Raw genomic sequence first — 17,601 nt, 5'->3', positions numbered from 1 at the left:
ACCTCAGAACTTCCTTCATGAATTTGAGTGTGGGTGTTCTCGCTGGATCAAGCACGCTATTTGATTGCTGCAGCTGTGACTGTTTTTGCCTCTGCACTTCAGACAGACAACATCTCATGAAGGGTAAACTTGTGCTCTGCTACCACACTGGTGACTGGAATCCTGAGCACCACTTGAGCTAGAACTTTGAAGTCACTGAACATTTCTTCCAAGTGCTGAGAAGTTGGCAAGACTCCCTTGACATGGGATTTCCTGAACCTGCAAGCACTTGCTTCACCAGGAAGAAATCCCAGACTAACACGCCTTCTGTACTAAAGACATGGCTGCAGTGTGTCTGTGATCAAAACAGTGGGGTTCAAAGTACCCAACTTCAGTTGTCCAAATGAACATAGCAACATGGGCAACTTTTTGCATTAAAATGGAATTAGTCTACACTTTTGTCCAGATGAGCATGATGTCACTGAACCTGCCTCCTAAGTTAACTAATCTGTCAAAAAACACAGTCAAATTTCTGGTTTTTCAATTGTTGTCAAAAGAGAAAACATCAATTGTGTTAAATATCATGCTTGTTTGTCATTGTTTTCTAGTTAATAAGCTCTATGAGCTCAATAGCAGAACACTGTTTGCCCTCCCTACTGCGCACACTGTTCGACTGGTACCGGCGGCAGAGCGGCACTGAAGATGAGTCTTATGAGTACAGGCCTCGCTCTAGTACTAAGTCCAAAGGGTGAGTTGGGCCCCTTCATTTGTTCACTTTAGATTCTTGACAGTTTTAAGATAAAAAATTATTCGAAACTGTCTTATTTACATTTTTGTTTCTCTCGCTTTGCAGAGATGAACAGCATCGGGATAAAGATTACCTTCTGGAACGGAGGGACTTAGCCATAGATTTCATTTTTTGTTTAGTTTCAGTGGAAGTTCTAAAACAGGTGAGCTATGTAACTATCTGTTCTGATATGGTGATTTACAATGCCCATAAAACATGTTAGTGTGGTTGTTTGGGTCATGTGACTGCTGAGTGTTTACAGGTTGGAGGGGAAATACAGTGAATACACCTGAGACTGATTTTTATCTTATCAAAGAAACACCCCTAAAGTGCACCTTGTAAGACATGACTGTATTTTGCACTTACAAAACAGAAAAGGATTTATTTATATATTATGAATTTACAAAATTTGTATTCATTTCTTTTAATTTATATCAGTTATTCAAACTAAACATTCATCACTGTCAACACAGTAGGAATTACTGTGCTTTTTTTTTTTTTTTTTTTTTTCTCTTTCTTCTTCCTTTCTTTCCCTTCACAAGTGATTTGCGTCCTAACCCTAATATAGGAATGAGGTTTTAGTTTTTAATCTACTTTGATAAAGAGAAGAACTGCAGTCAGGTCAGTCCCCACAAGGGGACAACGTAAATAAACAACTGGCTCCATATCGACTTCCAACTGAGTGTGTTTTTTAAAGTGGACAGCGCTGAGCTAAGTAGTATTTGGAGATAGAAGCCAGTCCCTGGAGACCAGAGCTAAGTTGTCCTTGGCCCTCTTCCTGTAGGGAGGGTAGTGAATGGTAGCAAACAGAAAGAATGAAGACTATCAGTATTTCTAATAAGACTAACGATTCCTTGTTTACGTCACAGATTCCTCTTCATCCAGTGCCAGATGTTTTAGTACATGAAGTTCTAAACTTGGCATTCAAGCACTTTAAACACAAAGAGGGGTAAGTGAGACAACTGACAGATAAATATCATGAAAAAAAAGTGGCTGTGAATAATGCTGAATGGAATAAGGGTTTGGCTTGACAGTCAGTCAGTCATTCCCTTTGAATAGAAGGGTTGTTATGTCACTTTATAAACTGACACTTAAACAACAACTGTCTCTTGTTGTGTCAGCTGCAAATAAGATGTTGCTTTTAGCCTCTTCTGATTTATCGTCAGTGAAATAGTGCATTTTTTTTCCCCAACATAAAGGATGCTAGTATCTGCCTCTTCTATTCACAGGTACTGTGGCCCCAACACTGGCAATGTGCACATCATTGCAGACTTGTACGCTGAGGTTATTGGGGTCCTTACACAGTCAAAGTGAGCAAGTTTAATCCTGCCTCTTACCTACAATCATAGTTGAACAACTTCTCACATTTATATTCACTGCTTAACCATATTTTATGTGTAAACGTGTATATATTTGTGTGTCCGCGCTCAGGTTTCAAGCGGTCAGAAAGAAGTTCATCACAGAACTAAAGGAGCTCAGGCAAAAAGAACAGAGCCCTTATATAGTACAGAGCATCATCAGTCTCATCATGGGCATGAAGTTCTTCCGGGTTAAAATGTATCCTGTGGAGGATTTTGAGGCTTCTTTTCAGTTCATGCAGGTATGTATGGCACATATATGTATCTGCTAAATAGTGCTAGACATTTTTTTTTTTTTACTCCTCCTGAGTTCAGACTCAGCAGCTCTCCATAGCAATGGCTAATAAAACTACATGAGTAATGGCTAAAGGTGATGTTCGCCAAGAAGTGAGTGTATGCGTTTTTCAGGCTTTGCCAAGAGCTGTGAGAGGCAGACAGACAGGATTCTGATTTCTTAATGTGTTAATGGGACACGCAGTGTTTTATTTTTTTATGCTCAATTTCAGCACCATGTAATAATGCTAAAAAGCCTGAGCAATATTGAATATTTCATATTTGAAAGTTCCATATTTTACACTTCAAGTGTTGATATCCAGTAAGATGGTATGGTCCAGGTGGGTTGGGCATGAAGTCATGAAACTTGTAAATGCTGTATAAAATCCTCTGCGTACTGAGTGCCTTGATACTTTGACAATTTTAATATAAAACCTACCCCTGATTTATCTCAAAATCACCTGGAAATCTCATTTATCCCCTGTGTGACCTTTAAATATCCATTACATTATCTTTGTCTCCAAATATGTTGATAATGTAATTAATATAATATTTTGTTGTGTCAGTGGCTCATGCTATCAGTGAAAAATGACTGTACCAGGATGCTGTAATGGGAGGGGGGGGGGGTGTCAATTCATATCTGTTATACCTGTTTAGAGTGATGTACCAAGATGTTGGTTTCCACATATTTTATATTAGGTATATTTATTTTTTTCTCTTTTTGCATTTCATAACACAAAATGCTCCACAACAAAGAGGTGCACAAAAACAACAAGAGATCATCAACATTGATGTTGCAAATTAAAATTGAAGTTTATAACATCATATAGATATAACGTATTAAAAGTGGGCCAGTGTGTAGGGTCTCATTATCAGAATACTGTATGTTAAAATGCAGCATTGCCTGCTCCTCTTGATATGTTTGTGTTTTTCTTTATCTGTTCTTTTTTCATGTGTGCTTCTAGGAGTGTGCCCAGTATTTCTTGGAAGTCAAGGATAAGGATATAAAGCATGCTCTTGCAGGTCTTTTTGTTGAGATCCTCATCCCTGTTGCAGCTGTAAGTATCTTTTAAAAACAATTACAGTTTTTTCACTTCTTCTACTTTAGAATGATACATTTCCCAGTGTATTTTTGTAAATTTGGGATCCATAGTAATGACTTCTTCATCCATAGGCGGTGAAAAATGAAGTCAATGTGCCGTGCCTGAAGAACTTTGTGGAGATGCTGTACCAGACAACATTTGACCTTAGTTCTCGGAAGAAGCACTCTTTGGTAATAATTCCAACACCCTACTGTTTTTTTTTTTTTTTTTTTTTTTTTTTTTGGTCTCTCTTCCCCCCATCTCTATTTCTGTTTGCTTTGCATCATTTCAATTTCCTTCTTCTTTTGTGTTTAAGTCCTGTATTTTGTTCAACATCATTATTGACCTAGGCTCTCACCAAGGCTGTCATTATTATCGAGAAATGATGGAGCCCTTGTATACAAACACAGCCACTGTATTTACAAACCAACTCCATAACCCTTTCAGAAAAATCTGGATTGTTTCTTTTCTTTTCCTTTTTTTTTTTTTTGCACTTGTCAAACGAATCCAGAGTTGTTGAGAAAACTACTTATTCCCTCACATTTTTGGTGCTGACACAGTTTGTCTCTGCAGGCTCTTTATCCCCTGGTGACTTGCTTGCTGTGTGTTAGTCAGAAGCAGTTCTTCCTCAGCAACTGGCACATCTTCCTTCAGAACTGTCTCTCACACCTAAAGGTAATTGCGCATGCACCCACAACCATTTAACTTGAGAAATTTCAACTTCTCTGGCTGTAAAAAAAGAGCACAATGACTACATTATTCAGATTAAAGTATTTTATACACCATTGCTTGACAGTGTATGCTAATTCAGTCCAAACCTCACAGACCCATGTTATGAATACAAAATTTAATTAAACAAAGTGAAATGAGTTCCTCGAAATGTATGCTTATAACTTTTCTTTGTTTTACGAAATTTATTAGAATGTGTAGCATCAACATTCATTACTACATATAATAACACACTAAAAACCAGTGGTTGAAGTTGTGAAGGGTGTGCTCTGTGGTTCTGTCTGAAGATCATTATGTACTTTCCCTCCATTATCAACAACCAGATCTGGATAGGAATAGCACTTGATTTGAAAAGATAACAACAGACCCTTTGTTTAAAAAAAAAAAAAACAAAACAAAACTTTTTTTTTTTTTTTGGTATTGTTTGTTTTATTTTAAGCAAGTTTATGCTCAAAATGGGGGAAAAATGCAAACATAAAGTGAAAGATTAGTCATTATTATTCAACAGTGAAACCACACCAAATTTAACATAAACTGAAAAAATGTGCAGCTTTTTTTTTTCTTTTTTTTTTTTTTCTTACATTTATCCTAAAAAAACGTCTTTATCTAAAGCGAGGAGAAATGCAACTTGCATACTATTGTATCTCAAGTGCTGTTTTAACTCAGGTCTGTTAATGACTCCTGATAAACCAGTTAGGAACAGATCAAACCCACTTTCCTCCTTTCCTTGACCAATCATGGAACTGAATCAATCCAGAGGCTGATTGGCCTAATCACACAGACGGACTGACGCAATGACTGACTTTTCCATTTTTCATCAATTACCCTTTGTGGGAGATTGTATGATCTTGTGGTGGAAACATTTCTGTTTCCGTTTCTTTGTGATGGTGATTTCCGATGGTTTTAAATGGCCATCTGTCCTTTCAGTGATCTCATTCCAGCATTCTCTTTCACTATGGTAACTGTTTTAGATTTCCCTCATTGGAAATTTGCAATTAGTTAGTTTCCTGGGTGGTGATGCTGATTCTATGAGTGGCATAATTGTACAGACCTTTGTAGTGGCTTGAGTGTCGTGATGGTTTCAGTGATTTGGGGCTTTATCTGTGATTTTTGATTCTGTGGTTGTGCTTGAGCATTTTTAAATTACGGGCTGCCTAATTATTTAAGCCCGCTGTTTTGAAAATCTTTTGGGATTGAGTAAGGCTTCACAATAAGGACATTATAAATACGCCCAATAAGCTTTAAGTTTTTGATGCTCCAAAATGCTTAATAAATGTGTTATCCACCAGTATTTGATCTCATGACCTTTCCTAGAGAACAGTGGTGTAATTTGCCCTCACCCTCCAAAATGCTTGACCAATTATAATTTGAATACTCAGCATGTCTTTGTGAAGCACATCTAAAATAAAGTTTATTACCAAGAATCAAGCCAAATATAGAAGAAATTCAAAATTTGAATTTGTCTTATCAGTACAAATTTAACAGCACACGATTCTTAAAATTTTCTTATTGCATATGTCTGATCATTTGTTTTCATATAATTAAGTAGCTAGGAAGTGCCATTACTTCTGGACAAACTGCTGTGACAACCAATATATAGCAGTTTCATCTTAACCTTGATCAATATTGGTGATAACTGCATTTTATGAACTAATGGAAAATTGAATCTATGCCATCATTGTGCAGCCCTACTGTGAATATGATCTCTGCAGGGTTAAAATTTTGCATTCTGTGTGCTTGACACTGATTTGAATAGACAGTTGGCTCGGGTGTTTCCTCTCGTCAGCAGGTGAAACAGGCAATTTCTTTCTTTCTTTTGTACTTTTTTTGTTTTGCTCTCTTTATAAACAGATTTCCCAACCAGATCTTTAAACGAGTCCATATCCCTCTGTGTCTGTCATCTCCACTCCTCTATTTATGTATATTTTCTGTGTCACACTGTTTGATTTCCAGACCACAGCACACCTTATTTTGCTTTTGTACATTACAAAATTGATTTTGCTCTCTTTTGAAATATGTAACATCATATTTTATGCAAATGGACTGTTGCTTTGTCTTACTCCCATGCCACAAATGAATACACAGGTGGCATGTTCACCAGTTCATTTTTTCCCCCAATAAAGCAGTTTGATTTATATAATATCACACTGACAAGCGAAAAGCTGTGTCAGAGTGCTCTTGTCATGTTTGTTCAGTTTATGCTTTTGTTTTTGCCTATAACTTGCACGTGTCCCTCCTCAAACCCCACATTATTTGTCTCCTGTCATTTGATCTTTTTCTCATACTGACTTGCTCCAGATGCCGTCTAACAACAGCATCCGAAAGCAGATTGAGACGCTGCAGGTGAGTCATCTGGTGTCAGTGAACTGCCTGGGGCTCTCTGTTGTTTAACGGTCCAGGGGCAGGATTTAGGTTATCAAGGTAACTCCACATTTAACTTGTGCTGAGCTGTCCCACTGCAGGATATCTCATGGTTAAACCTGAAGTTACTTTACTGGAATCCTGTTTTATGGTACAGTCAGGGCCAAGGTCCTCATCAGGACTGAACCGTATGGCAGATGTACGGTTGTACAACTTGGCCCTCATGGCTACTTGGTAGTGAGTTGTTCTGTTGTGACACTGTCATTAAAGTGTTACTGAATGAAACTAGAGAAGTAGAACATCTGAACCACTTGTGATGTTGCCCTTGGCTTTTGTTATTAAGCTGGTTTGTTTTTATAAGCAGTAGTGATTACTTACTTAAATATCTCTTGTTATCAAAATATTTATAATTTTACTGTAGTCAGATGGTTTTGTTTTTGTTTTTTTTTTATCGTGGAGAGATGGCTATTTAGCTTATTGGCATTGGGCTAAAATTACCTTGAAATATACTCTATTTGTATGCAGTAATTAGTTCCACAGTTTCATGCATATTTATTGGTGAATGATTCAGCTGTAACTACATGTGATTTGTTCCATAAACCACAGTGTTGCACTGCAACCATACCAATCTAAGAGACAAGCACACTGTAGAAAAAGTCAAGTGTTGGTATTGCCATGAAACTTGACTAATTAAAAATATAAAATAGTAGCTATCCGAGCAATACAGGTTATGAGTTCAAATATTGACTAATCCTGCCAAAGTTTCACAGTGGAGCCTGTAAAGGCATGAAAGAGTGAAAAGGCAAGTTTATCTGGGATGCATTATTTTTACAGTGTGGTCTTGTAGTGCCAATTTTTTGGTTTTCTGTTGAAGTTGCAAATAAGGCTAACAAGCAGGCTAACAGAAGGTAAACCAAGCTCCCCTCTCTCTTGCTGCAGACTCTAGTACCTGCCCGACTGGCTGCTCACAGTAGGGCAGGGCAGTATTGTCTCTATCAAGTCAATTACTCGATGCATGTCAGATAACTTTCATGTGCATAGCACTAAAGTGAGATGCGTGTCTTTTGGTTTTCCAGCAGAATGTTAATTCATTTATGAAATCAGTGCATCACAATACAACAAGAGTGTGCCCATCACGCTAGAGTTCTGTTCTTTGTTGGACTGCAGAGGGAAAGATCAAAAAGGGACAGTTTGACTGTGATTCACAATCCAGGATAGTACCTAAATTACGTAATTTACAAAAAATTTTTTTCCTCTGACTCTGAGGTTTTATTTGGATTTATTCACAGAAGTTTCCAGCTTTCTGCTTCTGTCATATTTGCCCCTGCTTCATTTTTGGTATAGCATGCTTAAGTCAAGTGTGTTGTACCCCATAGCATTTCCCGTTGGCCTTCCAAGCACTCTGTGGTAATCTGGGGGCAGGGCAGGTCTATGATGATCTCTATGTTTCAACACTTTCCTCGCTGTGAATTACCATGTTGATGGCATAGTTTTGAAACCTCTGAATGATTGGCTAAAAATTCTTGATCTTAAAATTCTTCTACACTGATATGTGGAAGAATTCGGCCTCTCATTAGCTTTATATGTTAAAATGGTCAAATGGTAAATGTTAAAATGGTCAAAGGAAAAACAACAATAGTGAAACTAATGAATGGAGTAGTTTGAGTAACAAAACTCCAGCACACCATCAGGGTAAAGTGTCTGGAAATAATTTTTTAACCCTAACCCTCATCTCAACAATAAGGATGTTTGGCATAAGCAGAAATAGTGACTGGATGTCTTCTCTTCTGAATCTAAGACCAAAAGTTTGTATTACAATTACTCCCAATGTTTGAAGTGAATTGTCTCTATACTGTGCAACTCTTTAAATGGGTCATTAAATAGTACTGTATTTTACTAATGTTAATGATGACTGTGTCCTAAAACTTCTATGAGCCCAAAGCTGACCGATTATTGAACCATGCGACATCTCAATGTTCCGACATCTGTCACACAACTACACAACTTTATAAGTTTTAAAATGTTGTTGTATGGATTTAATATGTTCACTCTTAAATTCTACAAGCAACAACAATTAGTTGTGTGCCTCATATTCTTATTTTTACATCTACAGAACAAAGACCCCAAAATGTCCCGTGTAGCACTGGAGTCCCTCTACAGGCTGCTATGGGTGTACATTATCAGGATCAAGTGTGAGAGTAACACTGTCACACAGAGGTCAGTTCAAGGGCCATCTCCACTCTGAGCCTCAGACTACATATAATTGTACACAATCTCAAACCATGGCTATCAAGTCAGTTATTTAAATGTCTGATCTTCTATTTAGTATTTAAAATGCTACTTCAATGTGTCTGTTTTTCTTCCTAGTCGCCTACTCAGCATCGTTTCAGCACTTTTCCCCAAAGGTTCCCGCAGCGTGGTGCCAAGGGACACACCCCTTAACATCTTTGTTAAGATCATCCAATTCATAGCTCAGGTAGGCTCAGGAGTTCTCATTGCTGATTTCAAGACTGAAATAAAATTGAATATACCATGCTGTAACTGCTTTTCTGTGGTCGCTGGTCTGTTTGGCTGTTGCTACAGGAACGACTGGACTTCGCTATGAAGGAGATTATCTATGATCTCCTGTGTGTGGGCAAATCTCATAAAACCTTTACTATCAACCCAGAGGTGAAGTATAGATAAGGATTGAAATGATACTGTTACTGTAGTGTTGGTGGAATCTCCCTCATCCTCCCCTCTATTTGTTCCTAACAGAGGATGAATATCGGCTTGAGAGCCTTCTTGGTGATTGCCGACAGCTTGCAGCAGAAAGATGGGGAGCCTCCTATGCCTACGACAGGAATCATCATGCCTTCTGGCAATACCTTACGTGTCAAAAAGATCTTCCTCAACACCACTCTGACTGATGAAGAAGCCAAGGTCATAGGTAGGTCTAATTCTTGAAATGCCCCTGATTTCAAGAAGAGGCCTCTCAAGACCTGTATTATATCTGTGTTTTGTCATTTAATTCTTTTAATGATTGGCCTGTTGGGTGTTTTCAGGCATGTCACTGTACTACCCACAAGTAAGAAAAGCCTTAGATAACATCCTGCGACACCTCGACAAAGAGGTGGGGCGATCCATGAGTATGACAAATGTTCAGATGTCAAACAAGGAGCCTGAAGACATGATCACGTATGTAACCACAATGGATCCATGCAGTTACTCTGAATGCCTTTGGCTGATGCACCATCTCATGAAATGTTTGTCCTACAGGGGAGAGAGGAAACCAAAGATTGATCTGTTCCGGACATGTGTGGCCGCCATCCCAAGACTAATACCAGATGGCATGAGCAGACAAGACCTAATAGAGCTTCTAGCCAAGTAATTCATCCCCTCTGTCACTACACAATATATACTGTAGCCCTGGTTACTCTTTCTTGACCTCTAATATGTGTCTCCCTCTCCTCATCTAGACTGACCATCCACATGGATGAAGAGCTGCGGGGCCTTGCCTTTACTACACTTCAGGCTCTGATGGTGGATTTCCCTGAGTGGCGTGAGGACGTTCTCTCGGGCTTTGTCTACTTTATTGTCCGGGAGGTGACTGATGTCCACCCCACATTGTTGGACAATGCTGTCAAAATGCTACTACAGCTCATCAGCCAATGGAGGCAGGCAGTGCAAAGCAGCAATAAGAGCAATGATGCACAGGTTGGTCAAGGCAATGATTTTTGTGACAAATGTGCATATACATATATCAGAGTTAGATGTTATTCCTAAATACATGTTTTGTTGGACAGGGCTCAAGCAGTGGCCATTCTCTTTCCCTGGAACGTGTTCCTCCATTAGGGGTGCTTCATGTGGTTGAGGGTTTAGCTCTGGTGGTGCTTTGTAGCTGCCGTCCTGCCACACGCAGGCTGGCTGTTAATGTCCTAAAGGAGGTCCGTGCACTGCACACTGCATTGGGAATCGGCAAGGTAAATACTTGCACTGAATTTTCTGTTAACTGACGAAGAACACTTTAATGGGTGTGAGTCTTGTGTGTGTGAAGGCATCTATTTATATGATATATGTTTAATCTTTCAGGGGGATGAAGAATTGGCCATTGATGTCATGGATAGATTAAGTGCACCAGTGTTGGAGAGTTTCATTCATCTAACAGGAGCTGACCAGGTATAAAGGCCCATTGGTTTCTTTTTCGAGTCATTAAACTTTCACACATACACTGAGACTTATCATTGTCTTTCTCCAGACCAACCTGCTGTATTGTCCCAGTGGGATTGATCTACAGACTCTAGCAGAGTGGAGTTCATCTCCCATAAGCCACCAGTTTGATGTGGTGAGCCCCTCGCACATCTGGGTCTTTGCCCATGTTACTCAGGGCCAGGACCCGTGGGTCATCAGCTTCTCCAGCTACCTGCGACAGGAACATCTGCCCAAGCATTGCCCCACTGCCCTAAGCTATGCCTGGATGTTTGCCTACACTCGTCTGCAGCTACTGTCCCCACAAGTTGACATAAAGTATGTCTCCTCTTATTTCCGTTTTGTGCACTGTGCAGTTGTATGTGTCTTTCTGTCGTTGTAGGTGTTTTCAATTGTAGATTATATTTCAAAGACGATCAGATGTTCTTGTGATGACATGAAAGTCCTAACAGCAAGAGTGTGCAGCTACTCTGATCAATGAGCCCACAGTACAGTAATGTTTACCTCATTTGATGCAACATTACTAATCCCTGACCTTTCCTGTATGTCTATCTGCAGTAGTCCCATCAATGCCAAGAAAGTGAACAGTCTGAACAGCAGTGACTCTTACATTGGTCTTTGGAGAAACTACCTGATTCTATGCTGCAGCTCCGCCTCTTCCTCCTCCATGTGTTCATCTTCCTCCACCTCTGGCTCCGTCCGCTGCTCCCCACCTGAGACGCTGGCGTCCACACCGGACAGCGGCTACAGTTACGATTCGAAGGTCAGGAGCATCACACAACTCATCCAACATTTAATGTATACACATCTACTGTTTTTGTTCTTGAAAAGTTGGCAAGCTGTACAGAAAATAAAAACAATATTGTGTCTGTTAACAGATTGTTGGCACTCCGTCCCCTTCCTCCCTGTTCAAACACATTGTTCCAATGATGCGCTCTGAGAGCATGGACATCACAGAGTCTCTTGTGTTGGGGCTTGGTAGAACCAACCCCGTAGCCTTCAGGTAATCAACATTGTACGTGGTCCATGCATTTGTACACACACCTTGGTGTAAGTTGTATAGTAGTGTTATTTAATGTACATGTAACTTTGATATTCTTCAGAGAGTTGCTAGAGGAGCTAAATCCCATTATCAAAGAAGCTCTGGAAAGAAGACCTGAAGTAAGTACAGTTCAAAGATAACTTTGAGACCACTCAGTCACAGTTGTATTTAGCGACAGCCCAGTTACTGGGTTATAATGATACTATCTTTACTTTCCAGAACATGAAGCGACGCAGGCGTCGCGACATCCTCAGGGTCCAGCTGGTTCGGATTTTTGAGCTATTGGCTGATGCTGGTGTCATCAGTCAGATGTAAGCAACCTACAACTCATTTGCACTGCAGGATGAGGAATGTATTTGCACGCTGATATATTTAAGATTCACTTCTCACTTTACTTTTCTGTTTGCAGAGCCAGTGGAGGGTTGGATGGAGACAGCCACTCTCTGAACAGCACGTTGCTTGAATATGTTGATCTAACCAGGCAGCTGCTTGAAGCTGAAAATGACAAAGACTCTGATACATTAAAGGACATTCGTTGTCACTTCAGTGCACTTGTGGCCAATATCATCCAAAATGTACCAGGTATATGTTTTAGTCTCTACACCAGTTCTAGCTACTATATTTAGGTTTAGGAAAACACAAGCAAACTACTAAAAAAGGCCTTTTTTACGTAGTTTGTCTTTTTGTTTTGGAGGGGGGTTCCAGGGTGTCATATACTTACAAATGCACTTACAAACACACACAGGGGTCTGCCAAATATTATCCCTGCGTTGGTTCTCCTGTAAAATGTCAAAGCCTATGTAAGATACTTCAGTCAATGTGTTTTGTAAACCAAATCCAGGGGTGCCTGGGCATAGTGTAGCGGCTGTGTTGGGAAGGTCTGCTTGTGAACTGAAAGACCCCATAGCACAGAACGGGGATGAAAATTTGCATGTTTTCCTGGGTGTTGTGGTTACATGATTGCAAATAAATACTGTTATATGAGACATTTCACCCAACTTAGAATGATGATCGTAACCTTTTTCACTACTGGCAAACCCTAGGTTTAGCAGGTTTTTTGACCAAACATAGATGGGGCTTTACATTTCTCTAATCCAGACAGTTAAAAACAAAATTTTATTTGCAATTAATCTGTATAAACTGGGTTTCTTGTATCACTGTTATTTGTTTTCAGTGCACCAGAGGAGGACTATCTTCCCCCAGCAGTCATTGAGACACAGTTTGTTCATGCTGTTCAGTCACTGGGCTGGGCCCTTCAGCATCATGTTTACACCACTTGATCGCTACAGTGACAGAAATATGCAGATCAACCGCCATCAGTACTGTGCACTAAAGGTACATGCAAACCTATTAGACGACATAAATGTTGAAGTACCTTCGCACTGTTAACTAACATGAGTATCACTCTTTTAGGCCATGTCTGCAGTGTTGTGTTGTGGACCTGTAGCTGACAATGTTGGCCTCTCTTCTGATGGATACCTTTATAAGTGGCTCGACAACATCCTGGATTCTCAGGACAAGAAAGTAAGTGAAATGTTACCATAAGAACCAACTTCCTTCAATCCATCCATCCAGCCATTTTCTACCGCTTTTCTGTTTCCGGGTCGTGGGGGGTGCTGGAGCCAATCCCAGAGTGAGCTGGGCGAAGGCATGGTACACCCTGGACAGGTCACCAGTCCATCACAGGGCCAACACACAGAGACAGATGGAGACCAACAACCATTCACACTCAGACAATTTAGAGTCACCAGTTAACCCAACATGCTGTATTTGGATGGTGGGAGGAAACCCACACAGACACAGGGAGAACATGCAAACTCCACACAGAGAGGCCCCAGGCTGGGAACCAAACTCATAATCTTATTATTGTGGAGCAATGCTGTCCTGCTCTAGGAACCAACTTCATCACTTACATTGCCTTTGATAGTCTGGTCAGGGAATAGATTGTAATGGATGTGTACCGGATATTAAGTTGAGGTGAGAACATGATTTGTCAAAGATAAGGTGGGCAGTTGTTTTCTGGGTTATATTCACCTTGTCAAAACTATTTGCCCATATTTTGCGATAAATTTAATGACTGCTATGCAGAAAAACACCAGTTAAACACCAGTTAATCTTAATGAGTGAATGTGGCAGTCAACACAAAAGCAGGATAATTTCTGTGAATTGACAGACTTTCTGAGGTCAAAATTATCCAGCCCTGGTTCATGTAATGTGGCATTAGTACTGTATTGTGATGTTCAGAAGTAAAGCAAGAAGTTGGCACAGTAAAACTTAATTCAGATAAAAGCCTATGCAATAAAATTAGTTATGAAAAAAAAAAAATGTTGAGATTAAAATAATCCAGACATAACTGGTGATTCAATCATGCTAATCATGCACTTATCTTTACTTTGTCAGCCTTTTTGGATTTTAGTAATTTTGCATACAAAATGTTACACACTTCATGTGGGTAGCCACATGTAGTGCATTCTAAATGTTGATGTTCCAGACTCCATATAAATTTTACAGTATATTTTTGTGCCCATGCTAATGTATGTAATGTAATGATGAAGGAGATCTAACAGTCAATGTATGTTGTATATTCTCTTACAGGTTCACCAGCTGGGTTGTGAGGCCGTGATGCTGCTGTTGGAGCTGAATCCAGACCAGAGCAACCTCATGTTTTGGGCTGTGGACCGCTGCTACACTGGCTCCCGCCGAGTGGCTGCCGGGTGCTTTAAGGCCATTGCCAACGTCTTTCATAACAGGTACATTTTTACCACAACAACTTGAATTTAGATTGTGTGTTTCTTATTAAGCTCTCTCAATGTGTTTTGTATTTTCTTTCAGGGATTACCAATTTGACACTGTGGTGCTGCTGAACTTGATTCTGTTCAAGGCGGCTGATTCTTCCAGGGACATCTATGAAGTGGCCATGCAACTGTTACAGGTGAGATTATCTGTCCTTTAAAAAGTTCACTTTTACACTTTCTATTCTACATCCCACCACTTCACTTCACCACTTTTGTTGTTTAATGTATCAATTGTAATTTTTTTTACTGAAATTAATAGATCCTGGAACCTAAGCTCTTCCGTTATGCTCACAAATTGGAGATACAGCGAACAGATGGCATTTTAACCCCTCCCTCACCGCTGCCACACCTCTACTCAGTGTCTTACTACCAGCTGTCTGAGGAGCTTGCACGGACTTATCCAGAGCTAACCCTGCCCATCTTCTCAGGTTTGCTACATTCCAAAACTTTGATACCTGCCATTTGAGGAGCAGGAAATGTAAAAAGTGATGCAATTAACTGAAGGGTCACATCTTTATTAGCTCCTATATGACAACTGTGACTACTACGTGTACACTGGATGTCATGAAAACAAATTTGAAAATATCTCTTTACTATTTAATATCTTAAAATCGGCCTCAATTACCAACTTCCTTCCTTCAGAGGTGAGCCAGCGTATCCAGACAGCACATCCTGGTGGTCGTCAAGTTATGCTGCATTACCTCCTGCCGTGGATGAACAATGTAGAGCTGGTTGACTTTAAACCAACTGTCCGGCGAACGGAGGATTGTGGCAGTATTGAGGATGACGAGGATGTTCATGAGCGAGATATCATGATGGTCAACAGCAGGCGCTGGCTCCGTGGAGAAGGCTGGGGCTCCCCCCGTGCTACAACCATGGTGCTAAATAACCTCATGTTCATGACTGCTAAGGTGAGCCTGCATATTCAGGTTTCCACAAATGAGATGTTTCAGGATGTTAATTCTCTAAATTCCAGGAAATCACCATATGCTTCATTTTTACAGTATGGGGATGAGTTTGCTTGGTCTGAGATTGAGAACGTGTGGACCACATTGGCGGATAGCTGGCCAAAGAACCTCAAAATCATTCTGCACTTCCTCATTAGTATGTCAGGAATTAACAGCGACCCCAGCCTCTTGCCCTATGTAAGTCACAGCACATTTTAGATCATCCACCATCTGTACTGGTCATCCCTATTATCAGTCGGTTATTCCTCATATTCCCTTGTTCCCAGGTAAAGCGTGTGGTGGTTTACCTGGGCAGAGATAAGACTATGCAGCTGCTGGAGGAATTGATGTGTGAGCTTGAGCTGACTGATCCTGTAAGCTCAGCTGTGACTCACATGGACAACCCCCCCTTCTACCGCATCACCTCCAGTTACAAGATCCCATCAGTCACCTCAGGTGAATCAGCACTTGAAATTTGTATTCTGTCCATGCAGTTAAAGTCTGATTTTAAAGGTTTAATGTACTCTGTCCACTTGGAAAAAATCCAGAAAAAAATTCTTCTTGGACTTAGCTGTCAGGAAAACAGGCAACTTTTGTATAATACATGATTCATAAACTATTTCTATCCATTCGTTGAGAATGGGCAGTTGTGTTTTTAGCCCCTCGATTTCTTATCCTTAAAATGCAATGCTTCAGATAAAGCATAACTGCTCAAAGAAATTTTGGCTCTAAATATTCTACGATAATATGTTTAAAAAGGCACTAAAACAAGGAAAATAAAAAAATGCACCATTTATAATTTAGGCCATGTTGCAAATAATGAATAAATGTCATGTAAATGCAAGATGCTGAATATTTCATACCTGCCTTCTTAGGAACAACCTCCAGCAGCAATACCATGGTGCCAGGAAATGATGGACATCATGACAGCAAGGTTAAAGACTCTAACATGGAGGACAGGTACAAAATAAAAAGATTGTCATAAAGCCATGGGATGTAATAGTTTGACTTGATCGACCTCTGCCATGTCTATAATAATTATAGAAGACTGATTGATTCATAAAACAAGTAATATTTTACAGTAGGGATATATCAGCATGCTAAATCTTGTTGAGATTCAACACTGAACAGTTTTTAAAAAGGCCATAGTCATCATTAACTGCTAATCAAAAGCAGTTTTCCACATTATATGAGTCTCAGTTTGGCAATAAGTAAACTGTATTTCTACTTTGATGCAAATGAGGTTGAGATCGTAGTAATTTAGTTATCTATATTTCTATTTAGTTCCATCATCATCTTTCATATTCTACCACTTTTCTGTTTCTGGGTCGCGGGAGTGATTTCTATTTAGTTTTAGTTGAAAAACAAATACACCTTTTTGTTTAATGACGTAGATTTAGTCTTGTTCTTTTTGCACCAACAAAAATACTAATCTCCTTAAATACTGACTGACAAAATCAATATGTCATCTCCTTTTAGTCATGAACTGAACGGTCATTGATTAATATATTTTGTTTCATCTCATCTGATGAAATAACACTAGATGGAGACTGTAGTTCTCTTCTCAATGTTTATGCTCCTAATTATTAATAAACATTTCTGTTTCACTCTAGTATTCCATTTTTGGATATTGATGCATACTTTGGTCTTGCTATGTCACACTTTTGTATTGGAATAGAGTGCAAAAAAATGAAACTTCAGACTGAAATCACCTAGTTCAACATGTTCATCAGAAAATTAAAAATAAATGGCTGCTTTAATTTTTATTGAACTATAATTAGTTGAGCAGAGCAATTAAGCCTATTTGGTTTTTAGAACCATCTTAGAGAAACTGGACCTCTGAGGAGAGATACTACAAACTTCACAGCCAACAGAAAAAAAACCTCACTGCTGACACCGTCCTTTCAATCAAATGTGTCTGTCTACAGTTACACCCATCTGGACATCTACAGTGGTCTGAACAGTAACCTGAACCGCCAACACCACCGTCTGGAATCTCGTTACAGCAGCAGTTCTGGAGGCTCCTATGAAGAAGAGAAAAGTAAGAACAAACGTGTGGC

General features: G+C 39.6%; 1 protein-coding gene across 7 annotated transcripts in view; it reads left to right on the top strand.

The window, feature by feature from the left end:
- fryl (furry homolog, like) overlaps window positions 1-17,601 on the top strand; it is a 63,906-nt gene that overhangs the window by 23,354 nt on the left and 22,951 nt on the right. For 6 of the 7 annotated variants that reach the window (XM_029500633.1, XM_029500634.1, XM_029500630.1 and 3 more), the window contains 34 exons: window positions 588-727; window positions 833-929; window positions 1,636-1,715; window positions 1,996-2,076; window positions 2,198-2,366; window positions 3,363-3,455; window positions 3,572-3,670; window positions 4,053-4,154; window positions 6,507-6,551; window positions 8,683-8,786; window positions 8,937-9,045; window positions 9,153-9,239; window positions 9,327-9,498; window positions 9,614-9,746; window positions 9,828-9,935; window positions 10,028-10,265; window positions 10,355-10,531; window positions 10,641-10,727; window positions 10,807-11,075; window positions 11,316-11,520; window positions 11,636-11,760; window positions 11,861-11,918; window positions 12,019-12,110; window positions 12,209-12,381; window positions 12,974-13,134; window positions 13,213-13,323; window positions 14,395-14,549; window positions 14,632-14,731; window positions 14,854-15,022; window positions 15,237-15,505; window positions 15,599-15,739; window positions 15,829-15,997; window positions 16,417-16,501; window positions 17,470-17,582. In XM_029500633.1, coding sequence (XP_029356493.1) covers window positions 588-727; window positions 833-929; window positions 1,636-1,715; window positions 1,996-2,076; window positions 2,198-2,366; window positions 3,363-3,455; window positions 3,572-3,670; window positions 4,053-4,154; window positions 6,507-6,551; window positions 8,683-8,786; window positions 8,937-9,045; window positions 9,153-9,239; window positions 9,327-9,498; window positions 9,614-9,746; window positions 9,828-9,935; window positions 10,028-10,265; window positions 10,355-10,531; window positions 10,641-10,727; window positions 10,807-11,075; window positions 11,316-11,520; window positions 11,636-11,760; window positions 11,861-11,918; window positions 12,019-12,110; window positions 12,209-12,381; window positions 12,974-13,134; window positions 13,213-13,323; window positions 14,395-14,549; window positions 14,632-14,731; window positions 14,854-15,022; window positions 15,237-15,505; window positions 15,599-15,739; window positions 15,829-15,997; window positions 16,417-16,501; window positions 17,470-17,582 — 4,516 coding nt within the window. The remainder of the gene's footprint in view (window positions 1-587; window positions 728-832; window positions 930-1,635; window positions 1,716-1,995; window positions 2,077-2,197; window positions 2,367-3,362; window positions 3,456-3,571; window positions 3,671-4,052; window positions 4,155-6,506; window positions 6,552-8,682; window positions 8,787-8,936; window positions 9,046-9,152; window positions 9,240-9,326; window positions 9,499-9,613; window positions 9,747-9,827; window positions 9,936-10,027; window positions 10,266-10,354; window positions 10,532-10,640; window positions 10,728-10,806; window positions 11,076-11,315; window positions 11,521-11,635; window positions 11,761-11,860; window positions 11,919-12,018; window positions 12,111-12,208; window positions 12,382-12,973; window positions 13,135-13,212; window positions 13,324-14,394; window positions 14,550-14,631; window positions 14,732-14,853; window positions 15,023-15,236; window positions 15,506-15,598; window positions 15,740-15,828; window positions 15,998-16,416; window positions 16,502-17,469; window positions 17,583-17,601) is intronic. The other variant, XM_029500632.1, reaches the window with a different exon arrangement.

This window comes from Echeneis naucrates, chromosome 4 (assembly GCF_900963305.1).
Source record: "Echeneis naucrates chromosome 4, fEcheNa1.1, whole genome shotgun sequence".
Taxonomy (NCBI): domain Eukaryota; kingdom Metazoa; phylum Chordata; class Actinopteri; order Carangiformes; family Echeneidae; genus Echeneis; species Echeneis naucrates.
Note: the sequence above shows the minus strand (reverse complement) of the source record. Positions and strands in the feature narration are given on the sequence as shown.